A 14,870-nucleotide genomic window follows, 5' to 3' on the forward strand; every position below is an offset into this window, starting at 1 on the left:
ACGTACCATTATACTGGACATGGCTCAAACCAATCACTTCTAGATACCGCCTGTATTAGCGGGAGATCTCAAAAGAAAAATATTCATTGCAAAAGCATATTGGCAAGTTTCAGTGGGCGAGGTTTTCTAGGCCTGCCACAATAGGGCATATCCATCAAGCTGCAACGTTTATACGAAGCTATCGGAGCCCAGTGCCATTCATCATATGACAATGATATTCTCAGCGTGCAAGAGAAAAAAAGTTGATCTTACAGTGTTGAGCTGTAATTTGCAGTATGCAAAACTATTTTTCACATTGCCATATTGCTATAAGATCTATTCTGGTCAGCCACGGACAGCGAAGATTGAGTGGGTGAATGAAACCAAAACAATCAAAGAAGTACAAATCAGAATCAGCCATTTGCTATCGTCAACGGCTCGAAAGCCTCGGCCGGTAATTTCCAGCGTATATAGTTACGAAAGAATCATCATGTAGGGTGTTGCGAGTTGGTCACACAAAGTAAATAGCCAAACATACCTCACTCAGCATGGCGACATGGTTCGTGGCATCAGGAACCTATCTGCTGTTGTCAAATCAGCCTGAATTGTCCAACATTATAGAAGTTCAAATAACATTGACTTCATATCAAGCTCTGGTCAAGCTCAGACTGACGTGCAAAGTCCTTTTCACACCAAACAAGGTCAAAGACTCTAGTTTCGCGGTTGTACAAATCATCATAAAGGAAAAATAAAAGTAAAGACATAATATTTCTTACCATTGTCAGCAGCAAGGAAGCATGTTGGGGCAATTTTGCCTCATCAACATTGTTGTGGTGAAGTTGAAGCGAATCAACAGAGAAATCGTTTGTGGAAGAAAATTTAGATGAGCTGTGCTCAGCTAATCGGCGCTAGACCAAACTAGGACAATATGCTTGGCGCACCGTTTGGACTGTTTGTCTGAGGTCTTTCACCGAACAGGCGAGAAACACAACAACAGGCGGGCAGTCCACGCCGGGAGAACACGCCGGCTATGGACGCATTCAAATCCTGCTGTTATGGAGAATATCCAGAGCACGAAATGTCGCCCTGCACGTCGAGGATGTCCTCTGTGCGACGGACTTCGCCATCGAGCCCCCGATCCTGAAGCCCATTGGAGGCACAGCCAATCATGAATGTGAACACATACAGCCAGATCCTGAAACACTCGCGGAGCAAATGTCACCTGCGGCATCCCGCCGAACGCGTGTCGGAGATTATCGGGCAACCGGCGAAAATCGGCCGGCGTGCTCGCCTGAACTTTGCGCCGGAAGGCTGTGGCGCGGGGCATGGAGGGGCTCGATAGTCGCGATGCAGGCCAGCTGCTGGGCGAAGAGCAGACGGGAGCACGCCATACATACAATACATACACTACTGGGGCATTGGAATGGGCAGACAGAGGTCTAGCCCAGGGAGCGAACGGTAGAGCTCGCGAATAGGAGCCCGCCCGATTGCAGGCACAATACAGCGGCTGTTCGCGGGCGAGCTGGTCACGGGTTGCCCGCCGGTGGAACGCGCCATCTCCTTGTCTTTCCGCCGTGACGTCCTCGGCTGGAACTTTGTTTTTGGCGCCGGGAAACTCGTCTGCTAACTACGAGATCTCTCCCCTCCTCCTGTCTCAATTGACCGCAAACAATCTTCAAGGACTACTTCTCTCTGCTGCTTCCTCACTAATCCTGGATACCCATCATCTAGCATTTCTCTAGTACTTTGTTTCTCCTCCTCCTCCTCCACCAACATGGCTGATGCGAATGGTAACGGGACTGGTGTGGGGCACGAGTCCATCAACACCGATATTGTCACTCTCACCAGGTTCCTAACGGAGGAGCAAACAAAGCACCCAGAGGCCACTGGAGACTTTACGTATGTTGTTTATCCCGAGCGCATTATATCTTGTTTCATGAAAGGCGCTTCTAACGCTGTCTGCTACATAGTCTGCTGTGCCATGCCCTTCAATTCTCCTTCAAATCAATTGCCTACTATATTCGACGTGCTAGTTTAATCAACCTAACCGGCCTTGCCGGCTCCTCAAATACTACCGGTGATGACCAGAAGAAGCTCGACGTTATTGGAAATGACATCTTCGTTGCTGCCATGCGGGGTTCAGGCAAATGCCGTATTCTAGTCTCAGAAGAGGAAGACGAGGCTATCCTATTCAACGACTCTAAAGATGCCCGATATGCCGTTGTTTGCGACCCCATCGATGGCTCCTCCAACCTCGATGCCGGTGTCTCTGTTGGCACCATCTTCGGTATTTTCAAGCTTCCCGAGTCCACCCTCGCAGCAGACTACACCGTTTCTGCCAAGGATGTCTTGATGCCCGGAAGCGAGCTTGTTGCCTCTGGTTTCACCATGTACGGCGCCTCAGCGCAGCTTGTTATCACCATGAAGGGCGGCACCGTCAACGGCTTCACATTGGAGAACTCTCTCGGAGAATTCATCCTTACTCACCCCAACATGCGCCTCCCTCCCAAGCGTGCCATTTATAGTGTTAACGAGGGTAACTCTATGTACTGGGAGGAGTGGGTCAAGACATACTTCCATGAGCTTAAGTTCCCTCCAAACAACGGCAAGCCTCACAGCTCCCGCTACATTGGCAGCATGGTTGCAGATGCCTACAGAACGCTTCTCTACGGGGGTATTTTTGCCTATCCTGCCGATTCTAAGAGCCCCAAGGGCAAATTGCGAATTTTGTACGAATGTGCTCCCATGGCTATGGTTTTCGAGAACGCTGGAGGCCAAGCAGTCGACTCGAAGATGCAGCGACTTCTTGACGTCATTCCTGAATCTATCCATGACCGAAGCGGTATTTTCTTGGGCAGCTATGATGAGGTTCAGAGAGTTATCGACACTCACAAGAAATTTGTCAATTAAGCAATTTCAGTGTGGTAGCGAGGAAGGGCCCCTTTCACTCTTGATCCAGCCGATTTTATATACACTACACCTCTTCGAACTCCGATTCCACGAAGCTTTCATGGTTATGATAACAATGACCCCCAAGATCAAAGGAATATGCATACGCTGGCAACTTGTATAACAACAGCCAACTATTGAATATGTAAATAAAATTATGAGAAACTAAAGCGATTTAGGATACCAGTTAACTAAAATCCAAGATACTTCCAATACTTTTGCTACGTATGCATGTATGCTCATAAATACGGAATTTAAAAAGTTCCTGGACTGCCCCATGAGAACCACCAAACAAAAAATATTCCCATCTTCCTTGGACTACTAAAGTACTTGGGTCCCGAAAAGCTTTTCTCCCATCATCGATTCTCTCACCTCATATTTTATTCCTTCTCACAGTCAATCATCGGCCCGCCGCATCGAATAATCACCCGGTCAGCACCAGGGCCAAATTCTGAACGGGAACTAGGGGTACAGAGGACGCTTATGGTCTTCAGACAGTTTTATGATTCATTAGCCAAGTGCCAATTAACATGTAGACCATAAAAAGAGACAGGGTGGTGATAAAGAGAAATATAACGAACCAGCTTTCCTTGACAAAATCCCGCACAGCAATTGCTGCCCTGAGGTCGATTCCAAGAAAAGGATCGGAAAAGGAACGGCGGAGTTTCAACGCCACTACACCCCTCAGTATTAACGTCCGTGCTTCAGAAGCGTGCAAAATAAGTTTATTTTGAAAAGAAATTGCTCACGGTTTATTCTAAAAATCCAGTTTCTTCTATGTTAGCTGTATACGTATTGAAACGCGACGCGAGGTACTCACGTAAGAGATCTGCTGGCCACGGTAGTTGGTGTATTCCCAGATATCAGCTTGATGAGCAAGAGCGACGGTGGCAGTGGCCAATGCAGCAGCGAGAGTAGAGAGCTTCATCTTGATTGGCAATATGTGGCGATATATTTCTCGTTTAGGATCTGTTCAGCGTTTAGGGGGACAAGAAGTAGCAATTGTATCTCTGAGCTGATTTCCAAGGTCTGATTGCGAATTGACCACTCTTTATATACAGCTTCTTTGACCAAGGCAGCACAATGTCTCTATTCCAGACGGCTTCAGACACTGTGACCTAGCAGCAAAACAATATGTCACTTGTGGGAGACTGCTGCTTTTGTGTTCATCTAGAAGTTGTTTTGGTTCCACTGCATCTTTAACAAGACGGGCAACGGCACGCTCATTTTTCGGGGCAAACTTGTTTGCATAGTCTAGCATGGCGGTCCAATGGTGGGATGGTGGAAGTCTGTCTTCGGATGACAGGGCGGTGTTGCCTCCCAGAAATGACATAAGGTCCGAAGAGCAGTTCATAGGTCAAAAAACGGATTAAAACCAAAGTTTGGGCTATCAAACTCTCATAACAGGTAGCATATTAAATTCACGACATTGATGCCGTTGAGTAGGTATCATTGAGTCGAGAACTTTGAAGCGCTATCTGCCATGGTCCGGCGGGCCAGAGTTGTACAGCCTGTTTTTGCGCTTCTCAAGAAGCCACGAGAGCATATGTATCGGTAAAAAAAAGCATAATTGGCCATGCTGCAGTAATTTCTGGGAACCTACAGATAAAGCAATCGTTTCCATGGTGAAGCAGCGCGGGCAGCATGGGGCTAGGTAGGATGTTGCTGCGGGCGAACCTGAGAGATCATCTTGTCTGTCCTGGAAACCATCTCAAAAGGCCATCTTTGCAGATCACAGTGGAAGAGAATCCGGTCTATGAGAGGTGCTTCCTCCACATTCTGTGTAGGGTCATCGTTAGCCGATAATGCCCTGCAACTTTCCGATGTCGTCTTGAAGTAAAACATGTTTGTGGTCCAGGCGACCTTACACGTGACTGGTCTACAGCGCCTCGATGATCAACGACTCGCGTGGATCCTGCTTCCGAAACTTCTCCCAAGGTTGTCAACCGATGCAAGGAACACTGCTATTCCTACTCCGTTCGCCGGAGAACTATGAAACGACACCCTGCACCTAGAATTGGCTATACGAAAAGCGCCTCTATATCATGCACGACTTTCGGTATTTACAAAGGTCGCCTGGGTGACCGAATGGCCATTACTCGGCACATTATTCACCACCTGCAGAGCGAAACGCCACCGTGTCACCGACCGCAAAAGCCCCCGTCAACCTAGACGACCATTGAGTGAACACCCTCTCTCGGGCTAAAAGGAGTAAGGCTGGCCCATACCTTCAATATCTCCCCAGAAACATAGTTGCTGGCACTACTAGCCAGGAAAACAACAGGTCCTTTAAGGTTCTCTGGAGTGCCCCAGTGCCCTGCAGGGATTCTCTGGACAGTGCTCTGGTAGTAAGGCGACTCTTTATCTGCCCGTACATCTTTGTTCATATCTGTAGCAATGTAACTATCAAAGCATACCAGAGTCAGTTTTCCTAAAATGCAGAGTGGCGGTCGAGCACTGCTCATTAAAACAGTTAATATGAAGGCCTACCCTGGCGCAATTGCATTGACACAGATTCCCTTTCCTGCCCACTCGTTGCTTAATGCTTTGGTCAATTGTCCCACTGCTCCCTTACTCGCCGCATATGCTGAAACCCTCACACCTCCAACAATCGTCATAACACTCCCTATATTGATAATTTTCCCCTTCATTTCGTTCTCGATCCAATACTTAGCCAGTTCTCTGCATAATACGAAGGTCACGCTTAGATTCACTTGCATGACCTTATCAAATTCACCTTGTGGGTAATCAACAGCATCATGCCGCTTCAGAATCCCAGCTGCATTGACTAAAACGTCGATCCTATGGTCTGCAATTATGCGCGGGATAAGTTGCGCCACGGAAGCTCTGTCGCTGAGGTCGCACCTGTAGCTTGCGCACTGTCTACCAAGGCCACGGACTGTATCCATAGTCTGGAGGTCTGAAGATAAGCCCTTAGTGTAGCCGGTCAGGTCTTGGGCTCGATGGATACGTCTCACGGCGGGCGGTGGCATCTTGATGGTCACGGCACCTTGATAATAATGATATCTGCTCCTGCTTCGGCGAGGGCTATGGCCATCGCTTGACCTATGCCTCTGGTGGATCCCGTCACTAAGACCGTGGTGCCTGTGAGATCAAACATAGATGCCATCCTTAGTATCGTCTTTTTTCGGAATGTAAATTCATGGAAGATGTGTGGACTGTATACAGTAGAGGGGCAGCTGAATGGCCCCCGCTTTTCAATTTAGACTGTTTTTGGATTTGTGATGTTAGAACGGACTATGAAGTCGGACATATCATGATATCAAGGCTAGTTATTACTTGATGCCTCCATATTCTGATCAGAAGCAGGTATCTTTTCAAGAAAGAGTTCTGTTGTACATATATACGTAGGACACAAGTCTCAAAATGTCTAAAGAGGCAACGCAAAACAGAAGCACAAGAAGTATTTAGGTGCAATATTTCACAAAATTAAGGCAGCAAACTTTAGTCAACAGGATCCTCCTCTAGCAAGATCTTGAAGCTAAATGGAGTGAAAGGAAGTCCATCTCCCATAAAATGTTTGCTCATTGCTTCAACCCAGTGCAACCTGAGGGAATGCAACATTGCGCTTGTTCCTTCCATCACACAGAGCACAAAGACAGTCAAAGTGAACCACATGTAGAATGTAACAATAATCATGATAACTTGCATGATGCCAGGGCTTTGGCTGAACGCTCCGCCAATTGTCATCTTCCACAAGACAATGGATAGCTGTTGATGGGCAAGGGACAATGCCCATAATCGAAGATAAGAGGCAGTGTGAGAAACACAGTTGAGACAGAATTCTAAATTGTTGTTTTAGTAGGGTTCGAACGTCGAAGAAGGTGTCTTAACGAGCGGAAATCGCTTACCAATTGTATGAATAATTTGATGGATCATCTCATCTCCAAAATCGAATTCTTCATGTTCTTCTTCGCGCATGTCCTGTGTAATCATTCCAACGCCTTCTCCATCACTAGCCATACTGTTGCGGTTGGAAGCGCGGCCGTCAGGTGCGCCGTCCTCATCTAACGCGCTGACTCTTGATACTTCGCCAAGGCCTCGATAACCAAGAGCACGCGCACGGTTGTGTTCCCAGCGAAGGTAGAATGGTTTTAGGAACAAAAGAATGGGGACTTGGATGACCGCCATGGTCACAAGAATAACCTGGATTACAGCTTGGTTGTTGAATAATGGCTCCTGCACACTTCCTGGTCGAAGGAACATGAAGATCAGCATATTGAGAAGACTTGGTGGCGGTGCTCCTCGCGTCTCCCAGTTAATCGTCCATTTAAAAAGAATGGTGAAGACTAAGTAACCGAAAATCGACTGAAAGAAGATCATGCCAGGCACAAAATTTCCCCAAATTTCTATTGGCTTCTTAAAATGCCGGGCGTTGACGAACGATAAACATAAAGAATAGGTCATCTGGCACAGTTAGTAAACACCACCCAAAGCAGGAAGTAGAACACCCACATGAGCCCAACCTAGTAAAATGGCCAATTTCATTTTAAAACTGTTAGTAAAAAGAAGAGAGTTGTCAGCGCCATGCCAACCCCAATCGAGGCCAAACGGATATCGATAATTCGAATTGAGGGTGGCAGTCACAGATTCACCCTCTTGGGTAACTTTTGGCCACTCCCAAGCACTTGGAAAAATATCCATTGACCGAGAGAACATGTCGTTGTAAATGAGACCAGTATATATAGAGAAGATACCCATCAGGAGCATGATGTATCGACCATAGAAGGCCATACTTGATATTTCATCAATTTTCGATTTGGCAAGCTTCTTCTCAAATAGAATCATGGTAACAGCGGTCATGGTCATGAGAAGCCCGTGACCACTATCGCCGAACATGACAGCGAAGAGAAACGGAAACGTTACAATTGTTGGAAGACCAGGGTTCAATTCCTGATATTTTGCGGTTCCATACGCATCTATGATGGTTTGGAATCCTTGGGTAAACTTGTTGGTCTTCATGTAACTCGGGGGAGTTTTATTGGTACGAATTTGATTGACAATAGTTGGGACGGAGAGGCCGGCGCGATCGTTTACGTCCTGCAAGGTAGACTTGATAGCTGCGAGAGAGTTTGTAGGGCACCACGCTTCTGCGATCAAAGTTTTCCTAGCCTGATCATAGGAGAATTTATTCAAGGTGTGGTAAACGGCCTTTTCTTTTTTCACGATAATCATCCAAGCAGCCAGCGATCTAGCTATCTGGGATAGCTCAGCGTCCAAAGTAAGCTTCGTGTTACGCAAAACCTGCTCAACGTCACTTAGACGGGTGTTGACTTCGTGAATTTGATCTCTCCTAAGTTCGCTGTTTTCGTCAACGGCATAGAGATTTGCACCAAGGGATTCAGCAATTTTCCGGATTTTCGCAATGATTTCCTTTCCGTGGGCAAAAATAACAAAAACATTCTTCTGAATACCCTCGTTATTGGAGGGATCCACGATTCGTTCAGGGATTTCGGATTGATTCATGTAAAGATTTCCACGAAGTGTTCGCCAAAGGATTCGCTCAAAGGCACCGATCCGATCTCTAGGAATAACGCCTGATACAAAACCGATATCCATGATGGAAAAGGAAGGCTGATGTCCGTCGTCGGCCTGCTGCCTAGGATGGTGTTGGTGTTCAACATCGCGCAGTAGTGGAGCCTCGTCGTTATCGAAGGATTGCCGGATTTCATCGGTATGTCCGTGAGCCTGTTGAAAAGTTAGCTCCTGACTTGATTCGTGCAAGGCAATATGCATACGCGGTCGAAAAAACTGCCGGCTTCTCTTAGCACCCAACGCCATTCAATGAGCTCGACCTCCCGCTTCTTAAGCACTTCGTAGCTTTCATTTAAAGAGAAAATTCGTTGCTCGAGACTTTCACTTCGTTGGGTCAACTCATCAATCTCAGATGCCATTGGGGCACCCAGAGTGTTTTCAAATTCCGACGAAGGCCGCATTTCGATGTTCTCTTTCTCCATCTGGGAATGAAAATATCCTGTATCAAACGGTAAGTTCTCTCATCTGTGGAGAGGGAATAAATATAGACGCACGGAGTTGCCTCTCGACATTGTCCAAACGTCGAATTTCGCTGGTAAACGTTCTTTGGAATGCCGTCGTTTCCTCGTTGACCTGTGAAGAAATCCGCAGTCAGCAAGCGAAGCAGCAGAATCAAGAGAACAAGCTCACATCTCTGAACTGAACCAAACCCAGCTCGCCTAGTGCGCTGACGACCTCTCTGCCTATCTCATTCGCGATGTAGAGCTGGGTCAGGCTCATATCCGCGGAGCGGAGGAGTGTGTCTTGTGAGGGCCCCATCGTGGCCAGTCGACGTCACCGCAGCCAATATAAGGGGCATAGGAAGGGGAATAGTTAATAGATACAGAAACGGCAGTGCGAGGTTGTGGTCCAATATCGATGGTAAGGCTGCTTGAGCTCGAAGTACGGAGTAACGTAGTTACGTTAAGGTCCCGATACCCTATCACGTGATATATTTAACTATGAGCTTACTTAAGCGCTAAGCAAATCCTGCTTACATAACACCCCTTTCAGCTTCGAGGAATACCGCGAAAGCAGCAAAAAAACATACAACAGCCAGGATTCACTGGTGGTCACCCACCCAACTACTAGCCGGCCAGCAAGTGGCTTCTCCGCGGCCGATTCTTTGGTGGCTGCTGCCAGGGTGAGTTAGCGGGTGAGGCCACTTTACGCTCACCTGATCTGGGTGATTTTAGGGTGATTTAGGGTGAGCAGGGGTGAGTGAAGATGGTCCACAGACACAGCCAACAGCAAAAAGCACTCTTCTCACAAAATTGCCACAAAGGTGGGGTTACATCTCACTTCAGTTCAGTCAGTCACTGAAGACCAGATGTTCTTTTGGCTTGGCTTTGTGCCTGAAAATCCTGCCCCCAAAGAGTGATCTGGGGCAAAAAGATGCAGATGACACCAGCCAAAATCAACTGTGCATTGGGTGTCATGGGGGGGAGAAATAGAGTATGAGTGAAGACTGCACTTGTTAGCTTAAGCAACAAGCTGGACAAGAAGAGTCCATGGTGTCTGGAAGTCTACCCAAGATCTTTCGGTTCACCATATTTGGGCAATATAAGAGCCTTCGATTGTGTATACCCGAAGGCGGAGATGTGCCGGCGAGGCACGAAACTAAAAACAACAGCAGAACCTCTACCGCAGGGTCCAACCCGACCCAATTTGGAGGACAACGGAATAAGGGATCTCATATACGCCATACTGGTCGTGATCGACCGGATTTTGGTTGTGCTGTGGCGGTCTCGGAGCCTCAACATGGCGCGTCGGGCCGTCGGAAAAACGTTGGCATCGGGCCGACGCCAATGACGTCACCATGTCAGGCCCATTGCAGTACACTCTAGCTTTGATAAGTGCATTGTTGCGAGGAAAATCCCTTGGAATTTACAGAGTAGGCCTAACCCCAGATACAATAGAACGTGATGAAACAATGAAAATAGAGGAAGGGGTTTATTACAGCTGGTTTGGGCTTTCGGTACGGGCTACGGAGTACAGCACGTAAGCTCCCAGCTGTCTGCCCATTTAGAAATGCAGAATGGATACAACCCGCAATCGTCATGATCGCAGTTATTCGTTTAGTATTGTAAATCACTGTCTAGCCTTATGAAAACTACCTAGAAGGCATTAAAACATCCCTTCCCTCCGCGTCAGCTGCCATTTTCTCCAGCATCTCGTCACTCGGGTTCTCGATGTACTTCTTGTGATGGGGGACCATTGGATCCAACCCGTAGTAGCTGGTACTGGATTCTGGGCCTGCAATCCCCCAGTCGCGCCAATGAAGCTCTGGGGAAAATGCTCTCGGCTTATCGGCGTCCAAAATTTCATATGCCTCTTCAAGGTCAATGATATAACTATACAGACAGAACGGTTGATTAGCCAATTAAGCTCAATCCTAAGATCACCGGGGCATACCATTTTTTCTTCTCACTATCCCATATCAAATTACGGCGAGCTGGGTCGTCATGGTCATATCGCAAGTCGTAAAATTCGCTACCAGAACCAATTAGCCACCAGTTAAATTCCTGCAACATGAAGGTGGCAGCTGGAGCGGGGTTTTAGGGAAGCCTACCGTATTGATTTGGCAAAACTCAGTCTGATTTGGTTTCGCTCTGCCATGGGCAGGGCCCCAAAGTTGTTCAGGTTGTGTCCCGGTAATTTTTCCATGATGAAAAAAGCGCAAAATCCACCAGGGACGGGGTCATTCTCGTCTTGAACAGACCATGCAGTATCTAACAATTTCGGGGTACATGTGCAGCCCAAGCGTGAGAGTTGACGAAGATTATAAAGCTCAAAGCCGCAACGAGTACTGGCGCGCACAGGTGCTGTGGCGATACGGCCGGGGTTTGGAATTCTAGATGACGAGCGTCAGTAGAACGCCTGTTGATTGATGCACATCTTAACGCACTGCATTCTGATCTTTGCAATTCCCTGGAGCCCGGGATTCGGGCCCTCGACCTGGGTCGCGACGCAGACGGCGACAGCTTCTGAGACATACATGCCACAGATCTCGTCGTGTCCTTCTATGACCCGTTCTTTAAAAATCGGGCCAAGATCCCATCGTATTTTGGAACGATGGCTTTGGATATACGTCATGTCATCCACAAAAAAGGATTTCCGGCACTCGTACATCTCAAGGAGATCCTCATCAAATTCCTTGACATTCATGTCAGGCGAGAGTGCGAAGGAATAACCGTCTGTTCAGGGACAAATGGCGGCTGGGCACATTTCTAAGGGAAGAGGAGACCTCTTCGGTATTATTTAAAGGGTATTGCCCGGTGGGTATCAAAGGCGAGAGGCCTCTCTCAAGCTGGGTAAGGCTGGTGCCAGGACGGACCCTCGGAGGCTCTGTTAAGCGCCGTTCTGATGGAGTGATCAACATCTTGGCGCCCCCCTTACTAACCAGTTAGTTAGTTATTAACCAACCACCTTCGTTTGTCAACCTCATCATTTCGCGACCTTCAGACGGCACCACCAGCACACCAACCAGGAGCACCAGAATTGTGAAGCTGCTTGCTTTATGGAACATGGCCCCTAAATCCTCATGCAGGTTGTCGCTGGCTTAATTTAAGAGCCAATATCATGAGGGGTCCGGTAGGCTTAAGCCCCTGAACCCCGGGGACAAATGGTTTCGCCCGCAATATCAGGAAAGACCCAAATTTCAGTCTTTACGGTCTTTGTCTCATTCGTTGCCAATTGTGGCAGAATGCTTCGCACTTGATTTGGAATTGCCAGCAGGGTGATCAACATGCAGTGGTCACATTTACGCGCTCATTACCCTAAGAGGCACCGGTGTCTCAACATCTGAGATATCACCACTAGCCAATAGAGCATTCGCTGTTACCGCTCACTGCATCCCTAGCTATCACATTCATGGATTATTCTGTTTCCCGGATGCTCACGCCCAGTCAACCATCAACATTCTACCGCCTTTGAGGTTCCACGTTAAACTTCTTATTATGATAGGCTGGTATGGATTTTCAAGCCAGTGAGGAAGTGACCCTTGCAGCGCGAGCTTTGTGTTGGTTTCTGTTGGGGATAGAAGTGAATGGAAAGACGGTAAAGGTTACAAATGCCCCGTTTCTCTCCCCGAGGCCCATTATAAATTGGATGGAAGAGCATCCAATCTTTCTTATTTTCTTTATTTTCAACATCCATCTATTTCCTTCTTCTGGGTGTGTCCGTCCTGCTTCATCGGGTAATTGTTGGGTTGTGCGTGCCCGCCTCTTCTGTTTCTCACTTTGTTTGGAGCTTATCCAGTCTACATATCGCCAGTTCCTACTCAGTCCATTGACTCACCACCTACTACCCCTGTGAGGACGCTCTCCTTCTTCCTGTTCATTCCTTGAAGTCTGACCATTGCCCAGTTTTACGGAACCGGAACGGCGCACAAGTCGTCAAGTAGCATATGTTATATTGATTGAATCAATTCACTACTTTACAAGTCAGCAGTTCACAAAAAACATTCATTGTTGTGCCTTCTAGTTATTCATCTATAGTGACTCATAGAGAAGTTTCAACTTAATAATAACAGTAACAGTAACAGTAACTAGCATAGCTGAACACACAAAATCTGTCACAGATGCTTCTTTACAAAGGTCAGTGGCAACATATCTAGAGACTCTAGATACTGTTGTAGCAATATAAGTTATCTCTCTCTCTCATACTTAGATCCCTTCATAATCATCTCTCACTCAATCTAACCCCACTTATGAAGGCCATAAACCATTGCCACATTATCTGCAACCACCCGACCCTCACAGCAAGGGTAAAGCCATGACTATTAGCAAGTTGTTGACATTTCTTGACATGTTTCAAGCATTCTTCATTGGAAACAGAAGACATCTTTAGTCACATGGCATTGAAAGCTAACATCAGATATGTTTTGAAAGTATCAAAAGAATCAACAAGAATAGAATCAGCATGCCTTCTTTCTGATATTTATTTTCTAGCAGTGTGGCTTTTTTATTAAAACACCCTGCTCGCCCGCTTCTCACCCTACTCACCCACTACTCACCCGCTCCTCACCCATAAAGCAGCGGGGATTCGGGGCCAGTATGAATATTGGCCGCGCAGATACAGTGGCTTAAGTACGGCTGAGCGGACGGGTGTCAGCCGGAGGCCTGCCTAGGCTAGGCTAGGCACAGAGATTAGAGGATTTTCTTTGTTTTCCTGTATGGCATTGATTTGGAACACTAGGCTCTGAATCACATGTCTTTTTGTTATATAACTATGCATGATCAGAGCTAACATTCTGATTGGCTCTTTTTGCTCCACTTAAAATAGTCACTCATTTATATAAATGTGTCTAGATTTCTCTTCAATATGAGATCAGATGAATTAGACACTTCTCTCCAGCTCGTAGCTCGTAGCGTAACAACGGGAAGCCCTGTATTCCACTTCCTGTGGTCGTATGTGCTAGTGAGAAAGGATTTATAGAATAAGAGGGCCATGGGTAACAGGGGATGTCCTAGGGTGAGAAGCCACATTGCAGACAACATCAAAGCGATGTACGGCGCCATCCGTTTCTTGCCGACGAGGGGTAGCCTTACCACCAGCGGGGTGGCGTGTACAACGCATCATATCTTTTCCCACCATTGGAACCAGGGAGACTGTGTATGGAGTATTGAGCACTAATGCTCTCTTTCCCAAGCACTCTTTTGTTCTCATCATTCATTCCTATAACAGGCTGCTATTAACACAGTGGTGGAATCTTAACAACTGCATCTATACAAATTTGCAATACAACCCTCGACACTGCCTTTATCCAGCCTCACCATGTCTGTACTGAGTGTCTCAGTTTCTTCTACTCACTCATTCTCCAAGTCTCCTGTTCCCGCTATCACTCTCCTGGAGGATCTCGGTGTGAAGGGCGACGCTCATGCTGGCATGAATGTCCAACACCTCTCCCGCACTCACATAACACCTCCTCCCCGTAACCTTCGCCAGGTGCACCTCATTCATTCCGAGGTCCTTACTGAAGCCGCAAATGGCACACCGTTGACATATGGGGCGCTGGGTGAAAATATCACTACGTCAGGAATTGATCTGCTAGCCCTGGGCCAAGGGACGAAGCTACGGTTCGTGGATGCCAGTAGCGGGGCTGTGCCCGCCGGTGCGCCGGTGATATCTGTGACTGGGTTGAGAAACCCATGCCCACAAATTGACAAGTACCGTGCCGGGCTGAAAGAAAGGTTTTTCGTGCGAGATTCGGAGAGGAAGATCGTGGGACGGAAGGCAGGCATTATGGCTGTTGTGGAAGTGGGCGGTGAAGTGAGACCAGGTATGAGAATTGTTGTAGAGAAGCCTGCGTCCCACACCCCGCTGGAGTGCGTCTGAAATATCGGAATGTTAAATCCAGGAAATTGGTCGCCACGGGTGAGGTTGAGAGGACTTTGAATTACACC

General features: G+C 47.4%; 5 protein-coding genes across 5 annotated transcripts; 2 read left to right on the forward strand and 3 right to left on the reverse strand.

The window, feature by feature from the left end:
• Positions 1-1,753: 1,753 nt before the first annotated feature.
• FBP1 (Fructose-1,6-bisphosphatase) lies at positions 1,754-2,889 on the forward strand (the record flags this gene model as incomplete). Its single annotated transcript, XM_049253564.1, has 2 exons — positions 1,754-1,878; positions 1,950-2,889. 2 exons carry the CDS (start codon positions 1,754-1,756, stop codon positions 2,887-2,889), a joined length of 1,065 nt encoding a protein of 354 aa, XP_049107384.1.
• Positions 2,890-5,096: 2,207 nt separating this feature from the next.
• LOZ57_004523 (uncharacterized protein) lies at positions 5,097-5,921 on the reverse strand (the record flags this gene model as incomplete). Its single annotated transcript, XM_049253565.1, has 2 exons — positions 5,097-5,331; positions 5,419-5,921. 2 exons carry the CDS (start codon positions 5,919-5,921, stop codon positions 5,097-5,099), a joined length of 738 nt encoding a protein of 245 aa, XP_049107385.1.
• Positions 5,922-6,393: 472 nt separating this feature from the next.
• On the reverse strand, positions 6,394-9,243 carry VPH1 (H(+)-transporting V0 sector ATPase subunit a; the record flags this gene model as incomplete). Its single annotated transcript, XM_049253566.1, has 6 exons — positions 6,394-6,734; positions 6,801-7,356; positions 7,405-8,637; positions 8,688-8,923; positions 8,979-9,057; positions 9,115-9,243. The coding sequence occupies 6 exons, from the start codon at positions 9,241-9,243 to the stop codon at positions 6,394-6,396; spliced, it is 2,574 nt and encodes an 857-aa protein (XP_049107386.1).
• Positions 9,244-10,576: 1,333 nt separating this feature from the next.
• On the reverse strand, positions 10,577-11,631 carry LOZ57_004525 (uncharacterized protein; the record flags this gene model as incomplete). The annotated part of the gene is made up of 4 exons (XM_049253567.1): positions 10,577-10,817; positions 10,879-10,956; positions 11,036-11,317; positions 11,372-11,631. The coding sequence occupies 4 exons, from the start codon at positions 11,629-11,631 to the stop codon at positions 10,577-10,579; spliced, it is 861 nt and encodes a 286-aa protein (XP_049107387.1).
• Positions 11,632-14,241: 2,610 nt separating this feature from the next.
• Positions 14,242-14,802, forward strand: LOZ57_004526 (uncharacterized protein; the record flags this gene model as incomplete). The annotated part of the gene is made up of 1 exon (XM_049253568.1): positions 14,242-14,802. The coding sequence occupies one exon, from the start codon at positions 14,242-14,244 to the stop codon at positions 14,800-14,802; it is 561 nt and encodes a 186-aa protein (XP_049107388.1).
• Between the last annotated feature and the right edge of the window lie 68 nt (positions 14,803-14,870).

The sequence above is a fragment of the Ophidiomyces ophidiicola genome (genome assembly GCF_022830035.1).
Source record: "Ophidiomyces ophidiicola strain CBS 122913 chromosome Unknown scaffold_19, whole genome shotgun sequence".
Taxonomy (NCBI): Eukaryota; Fungi; Ascomycota; class Eurotiomycetes; order Onygenales; family Onygenaceae; genus Ophidiomyces; species Ophidiomyces ophidiicola.